Source organism: Tursiops truncatus, chromosome 12 (assembly GCF_011762595.2).
Source record: "Tursiops truncatus isolate mTurTru1 chromosome 12, mTurTru1.mat.Y, whole genome shotgun sequence".
Classification (NCBI taxonomy): Eukaryota; Metazoa; Chordata; class Mammalia; order Artiodactyla; family Delphinidae; genus Tursiops; species Tursiops truncatus.
This window is the reverse complement of record NC_047045.1, coordinates 39,658,932-39,674,955: the sequence shown is the minus strand read 5'-3', so window position 1 is coordinate 39,674,955 and position 16,024 is coordinate 39,658,932. Positions and strand designations below refer to the sequence as shown.

Here is a 16,024-nt window from a genome sequence, read left to right as displayed (position 1 = left end):
TGTCACAATTTGTTTTAAAAACAATGTTTTCATTACATTTCAGTAGAGAATCACATGCAGAAATATGGTCAAGAAGGTTTTTTTCACTTAACTCATGTGGAACCCAAACATCAAAGCAATTCACATAACCAAGCTGGTGCAAATGATTTTCAGTGCTTGATCTGGATATTTTGAGTATATCGGCTATCTCCCACCAGGTATAACACTCATTGTTCTCAATTACTGTTTCAATTTGATCGCTATCAACTTCAACTGGTCTACCCGACCGTGGATCATCGTCCAGTGAGAAATCTCCAACACGAAACTTCGCAAACCACTTCTGACACATTCAATCAGTCACAGCACCTCCTCTATAAACTGCACAAATCTTTTTGTGCGTTTCAGTTGTGTTTTTACCTTTCTTGAAATAATAAAGCATAATATGCCAAAAATGTTGTTTCTTCTTCCATCTTCAATATTAAAATGGCTACGCAAAAATTCACCAATTTTGATCTTTTTTTAAACACATGCCGATATGACAGCTGTCACATACAATCTAACAACTGTTCCGAATGACGTTAAAAATAACTAACTGCTACTAGAGCCATCTTATGGAAAAAAACGAATGAAACTTTTGGCCAGCCCAATACACAAATTGGATAACTTAGAAACACACAACCTACCAAGACTGAATCACGAAGAAACAGAAAATCTGAACAGACCTATAACTAGTATGGAGATTGAAATCAGTAATCAAAAACTCTCAACAAAGCCCAGGACCAAATGGTTTCACAGAAAAATTATACCAAACGTTTAAAGAAGAGTCAACACCAAACTCATCCAAAAAACTGAAGAAGAGGGAACACTTCCAAACTCATTCTATGAGGTCAGCATTACCCTGAAACCAAAGCCAGACAAAGCGGCTACAAGAAAACTACAGACCAATATCTCTGATGAATACTGTTGCAAAAATCCTTAATACTAGTAAAGAGAATTCAATGGCACATTTAAAAAATGAAGATAGATTCCTGAAATGCAAGGATGATTCAACATATAAAAATTGATCAGTGTAATTAATACACCATGTTAACAGAATGGAAGGGGGAAAAACACATGATCATATCAATTGATGCAGAAAAATCATCCGGCATAATTCAACACCCTTTCATGATAAAAAATACTCAACAAACTAGGAGTAGAAGGAAACGATCTCAATGTAATAAAGGCCATATGTGAAAAGCCCACAGCTAACATCATACTCTGTGAAAGACAAAGCTTTTCCTCTAAGATCAGGAACAAAACAAGGATGCCTACTTGCACCACTCATAGTACCAGAAGTCCTAGCTAGAGCAATTAGGCAAGAAAAAGACGTCCAAATTAGAAAGCAAATTTAAAATTATCTCTCTTTGCAAATGACATGATCTTATATATAGAAAACCCTAAAGATTCCCCCCTCACACACACATACACACACAAAATAAAAAATTAAATTTTAAAAACCTGTTGGAGATAAATTATTCAGCAAAGTTACAAGATACAAAATCAGTTGCATTTTTATACACTAACAATGAGCAATCTAATAAGGAAACTACGGCAACAATTCCATTTATAATAGCATCAAAAAGAATAAAATACTTAGAAATAAATTTAACCAAAGGAGTTTAAAGACTTGACACCGAAAACTACAAAACATTACTATAAAAAACTAAAGGAGACACAAATAAATGGAAAAGGACCATTCGATGAGGAAAGGACTGTCTTTTCAACAAATGGTTCTGGGAAAACTGGATATCCACATGCAAAAAAATTAAGTTAGACCTTTACCTTACAACCATACACAAAAACTAACTAAAATGGATTAAAGACCTAAATGTAAAAATTAAAACTTTAAAACTCCTAGAAGAAAACATAGGGGGCAAAGCTTCAGGACACTGGATTTGGCAATGATTTATTTGACATAAGACCAAAAGGCAACAGAAAAAATAGATAAATGGAACTACATCAAACTTACTTCTCTAAGCATCAAAGGGCACAATCAACAGTAAAAAGGTAACCTACAGAATGGGAGAAAATATTTGTAAATCATGTATCTGACAAAGGCTTAATATCCAGAATATATAAATAACTCCTTTAACTCAACAACTACCACCAAAAAACAACAAAACAAACAAACAAAACCCCACAAATAGCCTGATTAAAAAATGGGCATCTTACAGTTTTCAGAGTACAGGTCTTTTGCCTCCTTAGGTAGGTTTATTCCTAGGTATATTATTATTTTTGTTGCGATCGTAAATGGGATTGTTTCCTTAACTTCTTTGTCTGATATTTCATTGTCAGTGTATGGAAAAGCAACAGATTTCTGTATATTAATTTCGTATCCTGCAAACTTACTGAATTTATTGATGAGGTCTAGTAGTTTTCTGGTGGCATCTAGGATTTTCTATGTATAGTATCATGTCATCGGCAAACAGTGATAATCATACTACTTCTTTTCCAATTTGGATTCCTTTTAATTCTTTTTCTCCTCTGATTGCTATGATGAGGACTTCCAAAACTATGGTGAATAAAAGTGGTGAGAGTGGGCATCCTTTTCTTGTTCCTGATCTTAGAGGAAATGCTTTCAGATTTTTACTGTTGAGTATGATGTTAGCTGTGGGTTTGTCATATATGGCCTTTGTTACGTTGAAGTATGTTCCCTCTATGCCCACTTTCTGGAGAGTTTTTATTATAAATGGATGTTGAATTTTATCAAAAGCTTTTTCTGCATCTACTGAGATGATCATATGATTTTTATTCTTCAGTTTGTTAATGTGGTGTATCACACTGATTGATTTGCAGATATTGAAAAATCCTTGCATCCCTAGGATAAAACCCACTTGATCATGGTGTATGATCCTTTTAATGTATTGTTGGAGTCAGTTTGCTAGTATTTTGTTGAGGATTTTTGCATCTATGTTTGTCAGTGATATTGGCCTATAGTTTTATTGTGATATCTTTGTCTGGTTTTGGTATCAGGGTGATGCTGGGCAAAAAGAGTGAGTTTGGAAGTGTTCTGTCCTCTGCAATTTTTTTGGATGAGTTTGGTATTAACTCTTCTCTAAATGTTTGGTAGAATTCACCTGTGAAGCCATCTGGTCCTCGACTTTTGTTTATTGGAAGTCTTAAAATTACTGATTCAATGTCAGTACTGGTAATTGGTCTGTTCATATTTTCTATTTCTTCCTCGTTCAGTCTTGGGAGACTGTACCTTTCTAAGAATTTGTCCATTTCTTCTAGGTTGTCCATTTTATTGGTGTAGAGTTACTCATAGTAGTCTCTTATGGTCCTTCTGGTATTCTGTGGTATGGTATTTCTGTGGAGTCTGTTGTAACTTCTTTTTCATTTCTGATTTTATTGATTTGGGCCTTCTCTCATTTTATTCTTGGTGAGTCTGGCTAAAGGTTTATCAATTTTGTTTATCTTTGTTTAGCCAGCTTTTAGTTTCATTGATCTTTTTTTTGTGTGTGTGTGTCTCTATTTCATTTATTTCTGCTCTGATCTTAATGATTTCTTTCCTTCTACTAACTTTGGGTTTTGTTTGTTCTTTATCTAGTTGCTTTAGGTGTAAAGTTAGGTTGTTTGAGATTTTTCTTCTTCTTTTTTTTTTTTTTTTGTGATACGCAGGCCTCTCACTGTTGTGGCCTCTCCCGTTGCGGAGCATAGGCTCCGGACGTGCAGGCTCAACGGTCATGGCTCCCGGGCCCAGCCAATCTGCGGCATGTGGGATCTTCCCAGACTGGGGCATGAACCCATGTCCCCTGCATCAGCAGGCGGACTCTCAACCACTGCGCCACCAGGGAAGCCCACAGTCTTTATTTTAAAGTCTGTTTTGTCTGATGTAAGTATTGCTACTCTAGCTTTCTTTTCATTTCCATTTGCATGGAATACCTTTTTCCATCTTCTCACTTTCAGCCTGTATGTGTCTCTAGATCTGAAGTGGCTCTCTTGTAGACAGCATATATATGGTTCTTGTTTTTGTATCCATTCAGCCAGTCTATGTCTTTTGGTTGGAGCATTCAGTCCATTTACATTTAAGGTAATTATCATTATGAATGTTTTTACTGCCATTTTGTTAATTGTTTTGGATTTGTTTTTGTGGGCCTTTCTTCTTTCCTTCTTCGTTTGTCCTCTTCTCTTGTTATGTGATGACTATCTTTAGTGTTATGCTTTGATTCCTTTTTCTTTTTTGTGTGTATAGATTTTTGATTTGTGGTTACCATGAGGTTTTGGTATAGCAGTCTGTATATATACATGATTGTCTTAGTTGCTGATCTTAGTTTCAAATGCATTTTAAATACTTGCATTTGTACTCTCCTCCCCTCATGATTACTGGTTTTGATATATTTTACATCTAGTTGTTTTGCATATCTCTTAACTGCTTATTGTGATGATTTTACTACTTTTGTCTTTTAATTTCCCTACTAGTTTGTGTTTGTTTGGATGATTTTACTACTTTTGTAGATTTTACTACTTTTACTACTTTTGTCTTTTAATGATTTTACTACTTTTGTCTTTTAATTTCCCTACTAGTTTGTGTTTGGATGATTTCCTATCTTTACTGTATGTTTGCCTTTACCAGTGAGCTTTTCCATTTCCTAATTTTCTTGTTTCTAGATGTGGTCTTTTCTTTTCTGCCTAAAGAAGTTCCTTTAGCATTTGTTGTAAAGCTGGTTTGGAGGTGTTGAATTCTCTTAGCTTTTGCTTGTCTGTAAAGCTTTTGATTTCTCTGTCAGAGTACAAGACCATAAACTATAAGTCCATGTACTCCATAAACTATAAGATGCTGATTAAAGAAACTGAAGATGACACAAACAGATAGAAAGATATACCATGTTCTTGGGTTGAAAGAATCAATATTGTTAAAATGACCATGCAATCCAAGGCAATCTATAGATTCAATGCAATCCCTGTCAAATCACCAATGCCATTTTTCACAGAACTACAACAAAATTTTTTTAAATTTGTATGTGAACACAAAAGACCCCAAGAGCCTAAGCCATCTTGAGAAGGAAAAACGGAGCTGGAGGAATCACACTCCCTGACTTCAGACTATACTACAAAGCTATATTAATCAAAACAGTATGGTACAGGCACAAAAACAGGCATACAGATCAATGGAACAGATCAATGGAAAGCCCAGAAATAAACCCCCACATCTACAGTCAATTAACATATGACAAAGGAGGCAAGAATATACAATGGGGAAGAGACGGTCTCTTCAACAAGTGGTGCTGGGAATACTGAACAGATACATGTAAAAGAATGAAATTAGAACATTCTCTAACACCATATACAAAAATAAACTCAAAATGGATTCAAGAACTACTGTCAGACCTAAATGTAAGACCGGACACTATAAAACTTCTAGAGGAAAACTTAGGCAGAACGCTCTTTACCATAAATCACAGCAATAGTTTTTTGGATCCCTCTTCTAGAGTAATGGAAATAAAAACCAAAATAAACAAACAGGACCTAATTAAACTTAAAAGCGTTTGCACAGCAAAGGAAATCATAAACAAAACAAAAAGACAACCTACAGAATGGGAGAAACTATTTGCAAATGATGTGACTGACAAGAGATTAATTTCCAAAATATACAAACAGCTCATACAGCTTAATATCAAAAAAATAAACAGTCCAATCAACAAATGGGCAGAAGATCTAAATAGACATTTCTCCAAAGAAGACATACAGATTGCCAACAAACACATGAAAGGATGCTCAACATCACTAATCATTAGAGAAATGCAAATCAAAACTACAATGAGGTATCACCTCACTCTGATCAGAATGGCCATCATCAAGAAGTGTACAAATAATAAATGCTGGAGAGGATGTGGAGAAAAGGGAACCCTCCTACACTGTTGGTGGGAATGTAAATTGGTGCAGCCACTATGGAGAACAGTATGGAGGTTCCTTAAAAAAAACTAAAAACAGAAGCTACCATATGACCCAGCAATCCCACTCCTGGGCATATATTTGGAGAAAGCTATAATTCGAAAAGATACATGCACCCCAATGTTCATAGCAGCACTATTTACAATATCCAAGATATGGAAGCAACCTAAGTGTCTGCTGACAGATGAATGGAAAGAGAAGATGTGGTATATATACACAATGAAATATTACTCAGTCATAAAAAAAAGAGTGAAATAATGCCATTTACAGCAACATGGATGCACCTAGAGATTATCATACCAAGTGAAGTAAGTCAGACAAAGATAAATATAACGATATCACTTATATGTGGAATCTAAAAAAATGATATGAATGAACTTATTTACAAACAGATATAGACTCACAGACATAGAAAGCAAACTTATGCTTACCAATGGGGAAAGCGGGGTGGGAGAGGGATAAATTAGGAGTTTGGGATTAACATATACACACTACTATATATAAAATAGATAACAAGGACCTACTGTATAGCACAGGGAACTGTACTCAGTATCTTGTAATAACCTACAATGGAAATGAATCTAACAAATGTATGTGTGTGTGTGTATGTGTGTGTATGTGTGTATTATATATATATATATATATATCTGAATCACTTTGCTGTAAATCTGAAACTAACACATTGTAAATCAACTATATTTCAATAAAAATTTTAAATAATTATTTTTCAAAATAAATAAATAAAAATGGGCAAAGGACTTGAATAGACATTTCTCCAAAGATGATATATGTGGCCAAAGACCATATGAAAAGATACTCAATATCACTAATTATTAGAGAAATGCAAATCAAAACCACAATGAGATACCATTTCACAACCACTAGGATGGCTACTATCAAAAAAAACCCAAAAAACAAAAGCAAAACAAACAAACAACAGAAAATAGCAAGTGTTGGAGAAGATGTAAAGAAATGGGAACCCTTGTGCACTGCTGGTGATGTGAAATGGCACAGCCTCTGTGGAAATCAGTATAGAGATTCCTCAAAAAATTAAAAATATTACTACTATATGATCCAGTAATTTCGTTTCTGAGTATACACCCAAAGGAATTGAAAGCAGGACCTCAAAGATGTATTTACACACCCATGTTCGTAGTAGCATTATTCACAATAGCCCTGAGAGAGAAGCAACCCAAATGTCCTTTGATGAGTGAATGGATAAAAAAGTGTGATATAAACATACAAGGAAATATTATTCAGCCTTAAAAAGGAAGGAAATCCCATCACATGCCACAACGTGGATGAACTTTGAGGACATTATGGCTAAGTAAAATAAGCCAATCACAAAAAGACAAATGCTGTATGAAATATCTAAACTAGTCAAATCAAATTCTTGGAAACAAAGTAGAATGGTGTTTTCTAGGGCCTGGGGAGAGGAGGAAATGGAGAGTTGTTTAATGAATTATAGAGTTTCAGTTTTGCAAGATGAAAAAGTTCTGGAGAACTGTTGCAGAACAATGTGAATAAAGTTAACACTACTGAACTGTACATTTAAAAATAGTTAAGATGGGGACTTTCCTGGCAGTCTAGTGGTTAAGACTCCACACTTCCTCCACAGGGGATGTGGGTTCGACCCCTGGTTGGGGAACTAAGATCCTACATGCCACACAGTGCACCCCCCCCGAAAATAAAAAATTTCTTTTTAACTTAAAAAAAAAGTTAAGATGGTAAATTTTATGTGTTTTTCACCATAATTTTTAAGGCAGGTAGATGGTTCCAAATGGTCCAGCTTGCACATGAGTCTAACATGGAGAACAGGTACAATGGTATTCCACTATGAGTTATATTAGTTATAAATACAGAGAGTGCTGTTTTAGGGGGAAGAGAGTTTTAGCTTTTTCACTGAAAGTAGAATATATAGCCTGCTATGGTTAAAATAAAGACTTAGATCTTCAAATGTTTTTGAGAGATTAGCCTGTCAGACTTTTTAAAAATGATTTCAACTATTGGAGTGAATCTACTAGCATATAATTACAGATGAAAGACTTATGGATAAGGTGCGTGTCTCTAGAGGATTTTGCTGAGCCCCAACCAGGGATGAGCCCCAAACTAGAGGAGCCCTTGGTAAGTCTATTTGTTCCTGGAAATTTAGGTTTTTTCTAATAGATTTTAAGAGCCCATCTAGTCTGGGATGCCTGCCTTCATCCCATTAGTCTTGGTATTTTGTCAGTGTGAGAGATGAGCTTTTTGGTTATTAATGGCTCATCTCTCACCCTACAGAGTAGAGTAGTAAATCTACTTTTATTTCCAAATCGCCTTTGGCTAATATGGGATAACAACGGTTATCTCAATTTCTTTGGTTTTTATCATTTATTCAAAGGCCAAACTTATCCTACAAAGAGTGGCAAACTAATAAACTAACTACCATCATAATTTATTGAGCACCTACTATACATCAGTCACTGTACTGGACAATTTGCCCATTTTGTTTTTTTCCCTAAACTACACGATATTAAAATAGATATTAATGCCATTTTACAGTTGAAGCTAAAAAAAATTAAGTTATTTGCCCAAGGCCCAAGCAGGAGAGAGCTAGGATTCAAATGAGATCTGCCGTACACTTAAGCCTACACTCTTTCTAGTACATTATATCACCTCCCTAGTCACAGAGAGTTATAAGTAGAAGAATTGTCTGGTCTACTCATTTTATTTCAAATGAAAATAAAAAGGTAAAATACTTCCTTTTCCATCTATTTTACTTATTTAGTAAAGAGTAGATGGCCACAGGCAATCTTCTCTAAACGTTTCTGCTTACCCCTTCTCTTAATATGACAACCAGAAAAATACTGGTACCTAACCAGAAAATTATTATTAGATGCTGTAAGAATTAGTGCAGATGCTTATGTAGTAATGTATTCCTAATAGTGTTGACCACCATTATTTCTATACACAAAACCTAATAGTCTTCATTGCACAGTTGATTTACTGAACTGACAAGCACTTAAATTCTAGAATTGTTAAGTCAGGATTTTAAGACTAGAACTAAATTATTTAATAGAGAATAGAAGAAAAAGTCATTTACTTAGAAATCCCATGCATATATTTTCATCTTACATTTCTCATAGCAGAAAGTACAAAATGTATATTCATTTTTCCATAATACCTAACAAGAAGAAATGCTTATTTCTTTTAAAATACTAAGACTACTCACTAAAATCAGTACCTGAAAAACTTTCAATATTTGTTAATACTGAAAAAAAGTTCACATATGTTGCCACTTCTTAAGAATGAAGGAGACCTGACTTCCTGTTTCTGTTGTTAATCTGCATCATGTTAGAAAGAAGGAACAGGCAGGGGTTCCAGGAAGGTGTGATGACTCTGAATTCGGTTTAGAAGCTGCTGTGCCACCGGTTTGAATTCTGTTTCCCAATGTAGTTTGTGATAGTTTTTTAGGTCTTGGTCAAAACTCCCATTCAGTGCTAGTTCTTCATCTGTATCAGAAAAATTAACATTACAGCAATTATTTAGAAACATAATCCTACTGAATTAAGTTTAATTTTTGATGGCATGAGTTAAACTCATCCTGGATCATCTCTAATTCCAACAAGGCTTTTTTTTTTTTTATGGGAGTAGTTCTTTAACTCTTTTCTGTTCTTTACAAAACTTTTAAGTAAGTATAGGTTAGTCTCTTAATTTAAAAAAGATAATAATCTTCTCACAAAAAAAATCCTAGATTGACTTGAGCTCTTACTTCAATTTATCCCTAACGTTTACATGTAAGTCTACATCCAAAAGTCAGATCACAATTTCTCAGAATAAACAAAGTATTAATAGTTTATGTCCTCATCTGCACATTAGAAAAGTTAATTACTTCAGTGGTTAACAGATATAAAAGAAGTTAGGAAATCTTTGGGGAAAGTAGCACAGCTGAATTTGACACTGTAAACTTGATTAAAAATCAAATTGCTCATTTCAGAGCAAGCCAGACATACTTCTTTGAAAAGATAACCCCTCTCCCTGCCACCTTATGCTCTCACCAATAAAAGTGAAAAGTGGGAGACTGAGAATCCTAAGGAGTATCAGAATCCCAAGTGAGTCCATGGATAATGCAGAAAAGCACTTGTAAAAAAAAAAAATGCAATATTACAACCCTGATTTGCTTCTTTTTTTTTTTTTTTTTTGCGGTACGCGGGCCTCTCACTGTTGTGGCCTCTCCCGTTGCGGAGCACAGGCTCCAGACACGCAGGCTCAGCGGCCATGGCTCACGGGCCTAGGCGCTCCACGGCATGTGGGATCTTCCCAGACCGGGGCACGAACCCGTGTCCCCTGCATCGGCAGGCGGACTCTCAACCACTGCGCCACCAGGGAAGCCCTTGATTTGCTTCTTAATCCAAGGGCACTCTGAATTCTGTGAATGTCATAAGTATATCCAACCCACGTAGGAAGACAAATGGCTACTGAGGTTTCTGCACCGACCTGCCACTGCATTTTTCTTTGTTTATATTGGACCCCATGTGAAGGACTTCAGGACAATGCACTGGCCTGCCAGTCAGAAGGTTGCTCTGCTACTTCCTAGGTCTGAGGCCTTCTTAAGTGGTAACCACTAAGTCCTAAAGTGACCACAAATATTGCTACTTGCATAATTCGCAAACTTTTTTCACAAGGCCAATTAAAATCCTACCATAAAATGCTTCATTAGTGTTTACATCACATTTTCTACCCTGAATATTTTCAGTACACGGAGTGTACTTTGGCACTATTGGTGTTAGTGTCACCATCCAGGATAAGATAAGTCTGGAATCCCAGTCTGTACCTTCCCCTCCTCTCCTCCAGCCAAGTGGACAGCTATGCAGCTCTGAGATAAGTTCCGGGCAGACACACACACTTCAGCGAGGCTCTCCATGGAGACCCCTGTAAGCAAACCTGGTTCTCCCCACCCATTTGATAATCAGGGCCTTGAAAGAAAGAGAATACAGATGGTGTGCAATGCCTTCAAAGTCCTTCACGTTGGGCTACTTCCAAACAAAAGGAGTCTGTGAGACTCTGAGTGCTTTTGAATTTCTAGATCTTCTTCCTGCTCACTCTTCTCCAGATTTTCTGAGCACTAAACTTTCATTAAACATGAATTCTCTTGTTTCATGCCCTTCTTACCCAAGCAGCTTAGGGCTGAGGGCTGCCCAGGCACCCCACAGTCCTTTCCTCTGCCCAGGGCTTTTGGTTGGATTTGATGGTTTTAGCCAAGTCACTATTTTAGTGTTTTAGGGTTTTTTAATCTAACGTCAAGACTATGTTACTTTTCTTGAGGCTTAGCACATAATTAGTTAATCTACACTCAGACCCTATTAATTGTAAATTGGGTTAGGCAAGATAACAAAAGTGGCCAAATACCTATAGGTAAGATAAAAGCAGTCTCAAGTTTCAAAGTAAATACAGCAAATGCCTAAAATGTGTCATATTGTACTAGGTATTAAATTTTGGAACTTGTACTGCAAAGAATAGCAGAGGCTAATCCAAGAAAGATTTAGGTCTATGATTTTCAAACTTTTTTTTTTTACTGTGACCTAAGAAGTCCATATTACATGATGACTATATATGCACACTTAAATATTCATATACAAATAGCAAATGTTTCACAATAGAATACTTACTTTACTTATTTAACTTATTTATATATTACTACATGTACTATATATTTTTTTAAATTATTTATTTATTTTTGGCTGCGCTGGGTCTTTGTTGCTGTGTGTGGGCTTTTTCTAGTTGCAGTGAGCGGGGGCTACTCATTGCAGTGGCTTCTCTTGTTGTGAAGCACAGGCTCTAGGCGCACGGACTTCAGCAGTTGTGGCATGTGGGCTCAGTAGTTGTGGCTCGCGGGCTCTAGAGGTAGGTCCAGTAGTTGTGGCGCACGGGCTTAGTTGCCCTCCAGCATGTGGGATCTTCCTGGACCAGGGATCGAACCCATGTCCCCTACATTGGCAGGAGGATTCTCAACCACTGCACCACCAGGGAAGCCCCATGTACTATATTCTGATATTCTGTTTCTTTGCTACTTCATTTTTTAAAGATGCTGGTCACAGTGTGAAAAGTGCTGATTTAGATAACAAATTATTCTTAAACTTTCTTTGTGCACAACATACTTCCAAATACTAGAATTTTAGGTAAGATATTAGAAAGGATTAAAGGACTCAAAACAAGTTTGTCAGTGACCATTATAACACAATCTCTATCTATTACAGTTGAAGGATCCTGCAGCAGCAATAAAAGCTTCCTCTACTCACTGCACCATTTCCTAGCTTGCTGTTCAGCACCAGGTGGCTCTTGAAGGTTCGATTATTGTTGTGACTATTAGAAGGCACAGTCCTTACATGTTCCAGAAGCACCTGATGGCTCTTTGGCATGGCCTTGGTGGTGTGATCCTCTAACTTGAACACTGGGTCCCCCTCTACCCCGTCATATAACCTAGGTGCTAAGTTCCACATACCACAGACGAACGTAAAATAACCTAGTGTCGTTTACATTCACAATAACAAACTGCACACACTAATCACCATTTTCAGGCAATCCTGAGAGAAGCTCACAGTAGCCTAGTGTGCCAGGGCACACCACTTAAGAACTTCAAGATAAACACATTGCTAATGAGTTTATAAGAAGCGGCTGCACTACATCAGGAAGTTTCAGACAACATTCTTTTTAAGCCACTATTCTAAAAGACTGTCAACATCCCAACCACATTGAGGACCATTACTTTCTTTTTCCAGTTCCCCATCAAGAAAAAGTTGGTTAACTTATTACATTGCTTTATCAATTACCCTACCATTATTTCTAAAAACAGTGCTCACGCTTCAGTGTGGGACTTTTGTGATCTAACAGCTCATCCTGTTTTCAGCTCTTTTTGTAGAAGAGTTGAAATTTAAGTATACACTCACTCATATATCAATTTCACCTGGTGCCACCCAACTGGCCAGACGCAGCTACAACCCTGTCAGAAGTAAGGGTCTGATGCCCACACCGTGGAGAGAAGAGCCAGCAAGCAGCCGGTCCTCCACAGTGTGATGACCTGGCTCCCTGATGCACTATGTTGATTTTTGTTCCCCATGCCTCTGTCCCCTTCCACGGCAGGGTAGGGTAAGGGTATACTATGTAATGGAACAGCAGAAAAACACAGGGGCTAGATGTTTACTTTCAGATGAAGAGCCCTGGCCTTGCTACAGTATGATCTTACACAAGTCACCTAACCCTCCTAGACCTACCTACCTCATCTGTTACCTAGCTGATGACCTTAGAGAGATCTTACAAGGATAGAATGAACGTGCTTTTAAACGTATACAGCACTATTAAAGATACCACTCTTGTCAGTTAATCCACAAGCATCAAGAACCTGCTTTGCACAAGGCAATATCCTTCCCCCAAAGTGTCTCCACCGGAGTGGGGAAAAAGAGATAAAAGTTACAAAACAATAATACAGAACAAGTTACACAGCTCATGATTAATTGCTATATAAGTAGTATAGATTTCTTATGACCGTGGGCTTGAAAAGCTCATGGGAAGGGCCTGCAAGGGCCGGCAGCATTGGGCCAGGTAGGTAAGGGATACGGCACGAGCAAAGGTACAAGGTTAGGGAAGCACGCGAAGCCCAACCCGGCTGTAGGGAAGGTTGGGGGAGGGAAGAGGTAGGAACAGGCCCGTTACAGTCGAGTGTCCGCCCGGTGTGCTGCCCCTTGCCGCGCAGCCGGCCGTGCCCACATCCCTTCAAGGTGCCACACGGCCCCACCATTTTGTTATATATCATTGACTGCCCCAGACTTAGGTGCCAAAGCAAACCACAGACAGCCTGTGGTCGAGGCAGCTGCTGCCTGAGGCACGAAAGCCCGACACCGCAGGAGAGTGACTCACGGAACCAGTCACATCTCCCCAGTGGGACACAGAAAGTCATGCCAACAACAGAGGAGACAGAGTCCCACTCACGGAGCGCGGCAAGAAGAAGACTCAAGGCAGCTGAAGCCACGGCCATGCAGGAGCCTAGAGGGAACGAGGGGGAGGAAGGGCTTTTCCTACAAGAGCTGACAGAGCACGGCTGGGTCTCAGCAGGGTGGAGCAGATGACGCCCGCTACTGAGGGGGCCACTGGGGGGTCTCTGGTTCCACCTGGAACAACCTTCCTGGTCCTGAGTGCCTGTCCAGCAGGCTCTGGGCAATGCGCTTGTTTCCCAGCTTCCTTCTTCCCCAGACATCCTCACCTTCAACCCCTTCATTAACCAGGGCAGAGGTTCTCAGTGCTGCCTGAAGAGCAGACTCACCTGTGGAACTTTTTAATGGTGCAGATAATCAGCCTCCCACCCAGAGCTCCTGAATCAATTCCGGGGGATGGGGCCAGGACAAGTGTTTTGTTGTTGTTGTTTTTGTTTTTTAATTCCACAGCTGATTCCAATGTTCTGCCACAGTTGAGAACTGAATTAAGGCAAGTTGAGCAGGCTTCTGCGCCTGGCAACCTGAGAAAGCTTCACGTCCACGGAGCAGACTGTGAGCCTCAATGATTTAAAGTCACGCTCATTTTTCCTACTCTTATGCAAAATTTTATTTACCTGGAAAAAAGCAAATTTCACATCAACCTAGCACACCCGATTCTTTCAAATAGCTTCAGGTTCCGAGTTCCTGTTTAATAACATGTCGTTACGACACAGCGTTTATGAAGCACTTTCACAACCGTGATTTGAGGCCTTGCTGTCTGTCAGGCTCTGGTATCAGGTTCTTTGTACAGGTCTGCTCATTTATTAGCCTTACAGGTCTGCAAAGTGGACATCAATCATCCCCATCTTAGACATGAGAAATATAAGCTCAGAGAGGTTAAGCCCAAGGTTAAAAGCTTGATAAAGCGAGGCCTTAACTCAGAATTGTCTGACTACAGCCTTCTGGTCTTCCTGGAGTGTTCTTAGGATGCTTGTTTGATTTTCATGACTCTCTGCAACAGGGCAGGGATATCACGTCCCCATTTTACAGACGAAAAGACGGGTTCTGAGAGATTCTCCTGTCGAGTCACCCCCCCCCCCCGCCCCAAGAGAGGCTGGATTTGAATCCACAGCCTCTGAGTCAAACCGAGTCTTTCCACACGGCCTTGCTGATCCAGCACAGTGCCTAGGCAATGGTAGGGACACCTCCGTTTTGGAAAAGAGATTATTTAAACACTCAAACTCATTTACTGACCCAAACCACTGCTGTTAGACCTAACCCAGGATGAAAAAATTATCCTAAAAATAGAAATTTTTCAAGGTAAGACACTCTCATCTTTCCTTTGGTTTGCATCAGTGATTTCCCACCGTTCAATGTAGGGCCCCACTGTAATGTCACATAGTTTCACAGACCCTCCCTCACATAATTAACATAGATGCTAATGAACACGTACGGGTTCATGAAAAGCGTGACTTAATTCAGAGTAGCTTTCAGCTGTATTTCTCAATTACGACAATGTCTATATACTTTTTAAACAACAGCAATACATTTATGCCTAGATCTTCTATTTATGCAGTTTACAGAAAATGCAAACAAGGGGGAAAAGCCACAGAAGAAATCATGACATCAGGCAATGAGTTAAAAGTCCTTGCATCCCACTGTAAATAACATTCAGCCTCTTCCAGAGAGCTCCAAATTATAATCATCTTTAACATGCTCTTGTTATTTATAGAAACAAAGCCACCCAAATGCCTACCAATCTTTACCCATACAGGTCACAGAAAACAATTTTTTCTCATTTTGATAAAGCTCACAGTCAGGGTCTTACCTAAAAACGATGAGAGCAGGACTAAGAGTGTGTTGGCGGCCTCATCTCCAAAGCATGACGAAGCACTGGTGATATTTTCACTGAAGTTCCATAAAGTTTTGCACACCAAGCAGGCCAGCTGCCAATCAGTGGGACCAAAATCCCTTAAACAATCCACTAACCTGAGTTAATAAAAGTCAAATTGAGAAGTTATTAGGACAGGATCTCTTTAATTTTTATATTTTTAACATGATGCTTAACTTTCTGTGATATTTCATATGCATTATATATAATTCAGTGTTATTAAAATTAATTTCATATCTACAAATTTAAGCAGCTCTAAAGTAGCAATAAC

The 16,024-nt window shown here is 38.3% G+C and overlaps 2 protein-coding genes across 10 annotated transcripts in view; one reads left to right on the top strand and one right to left on the bottom strand.

The window, feature by feature from the left end:
- The window catches only part of ARMC2 (armadillo repeat containing 2), a 282,422-nt gene that overhangs the window by 14,968 nt on the left and 251,430 nt on the right, over positions 1-16,024 (bottom strand). For 2 of the 4 annotated variants that reach the window (XM_073789487.1, XM_019929553.3), the window contains 2 exons: positions 15,691-15,851; positions 8-9,407 (listed from right to left, as the gene is read on the bottom strand). In XM_073789487.1, the coding sequence (XP_073645588.1) occupies positions 9,250-9,407; positions 15,691-15,851 (319 nt within the window). In that variant the 3' untranslated portion in view covers positions 8-9,249. Of the gene's footprint in view, positions 1-6; positions 9,408-15,690; positions 15,852-16,024 lie in introns of those variants that run through there. The other 2 variants (XM_033867607.2, XM_073789488.1) reach the window with 2 other exon arrangements.
- SESN1 (sestrin 1) overlaps positions 1-16,024 on the top strand; it is a 131,912-nt gene that overhangs the window by 111,845 nt on the left and 4,043 nt on the right. The window contains exon 10 of one of the 6 annotated variants that reach the window (XM_073789489.1): positions 12,153-12,240. The exons of 4 other annotated variants lie outside the window; for them this stretch is intronic. In XM_073789489.1, the coding sequence (XP_073645590.1) occupies positions 12,153-12,209 (57 nt within the window). In that variant the 3' untranslated portion in view covers positions 12,210-12,240. Of the gene's footprint in view, positions 1-12,152; positions 15,703-16,024 lie in introns of those variants that run through there. One more of the 6 variants, XM_019929540.3, reaches the window with a different exon arrangement.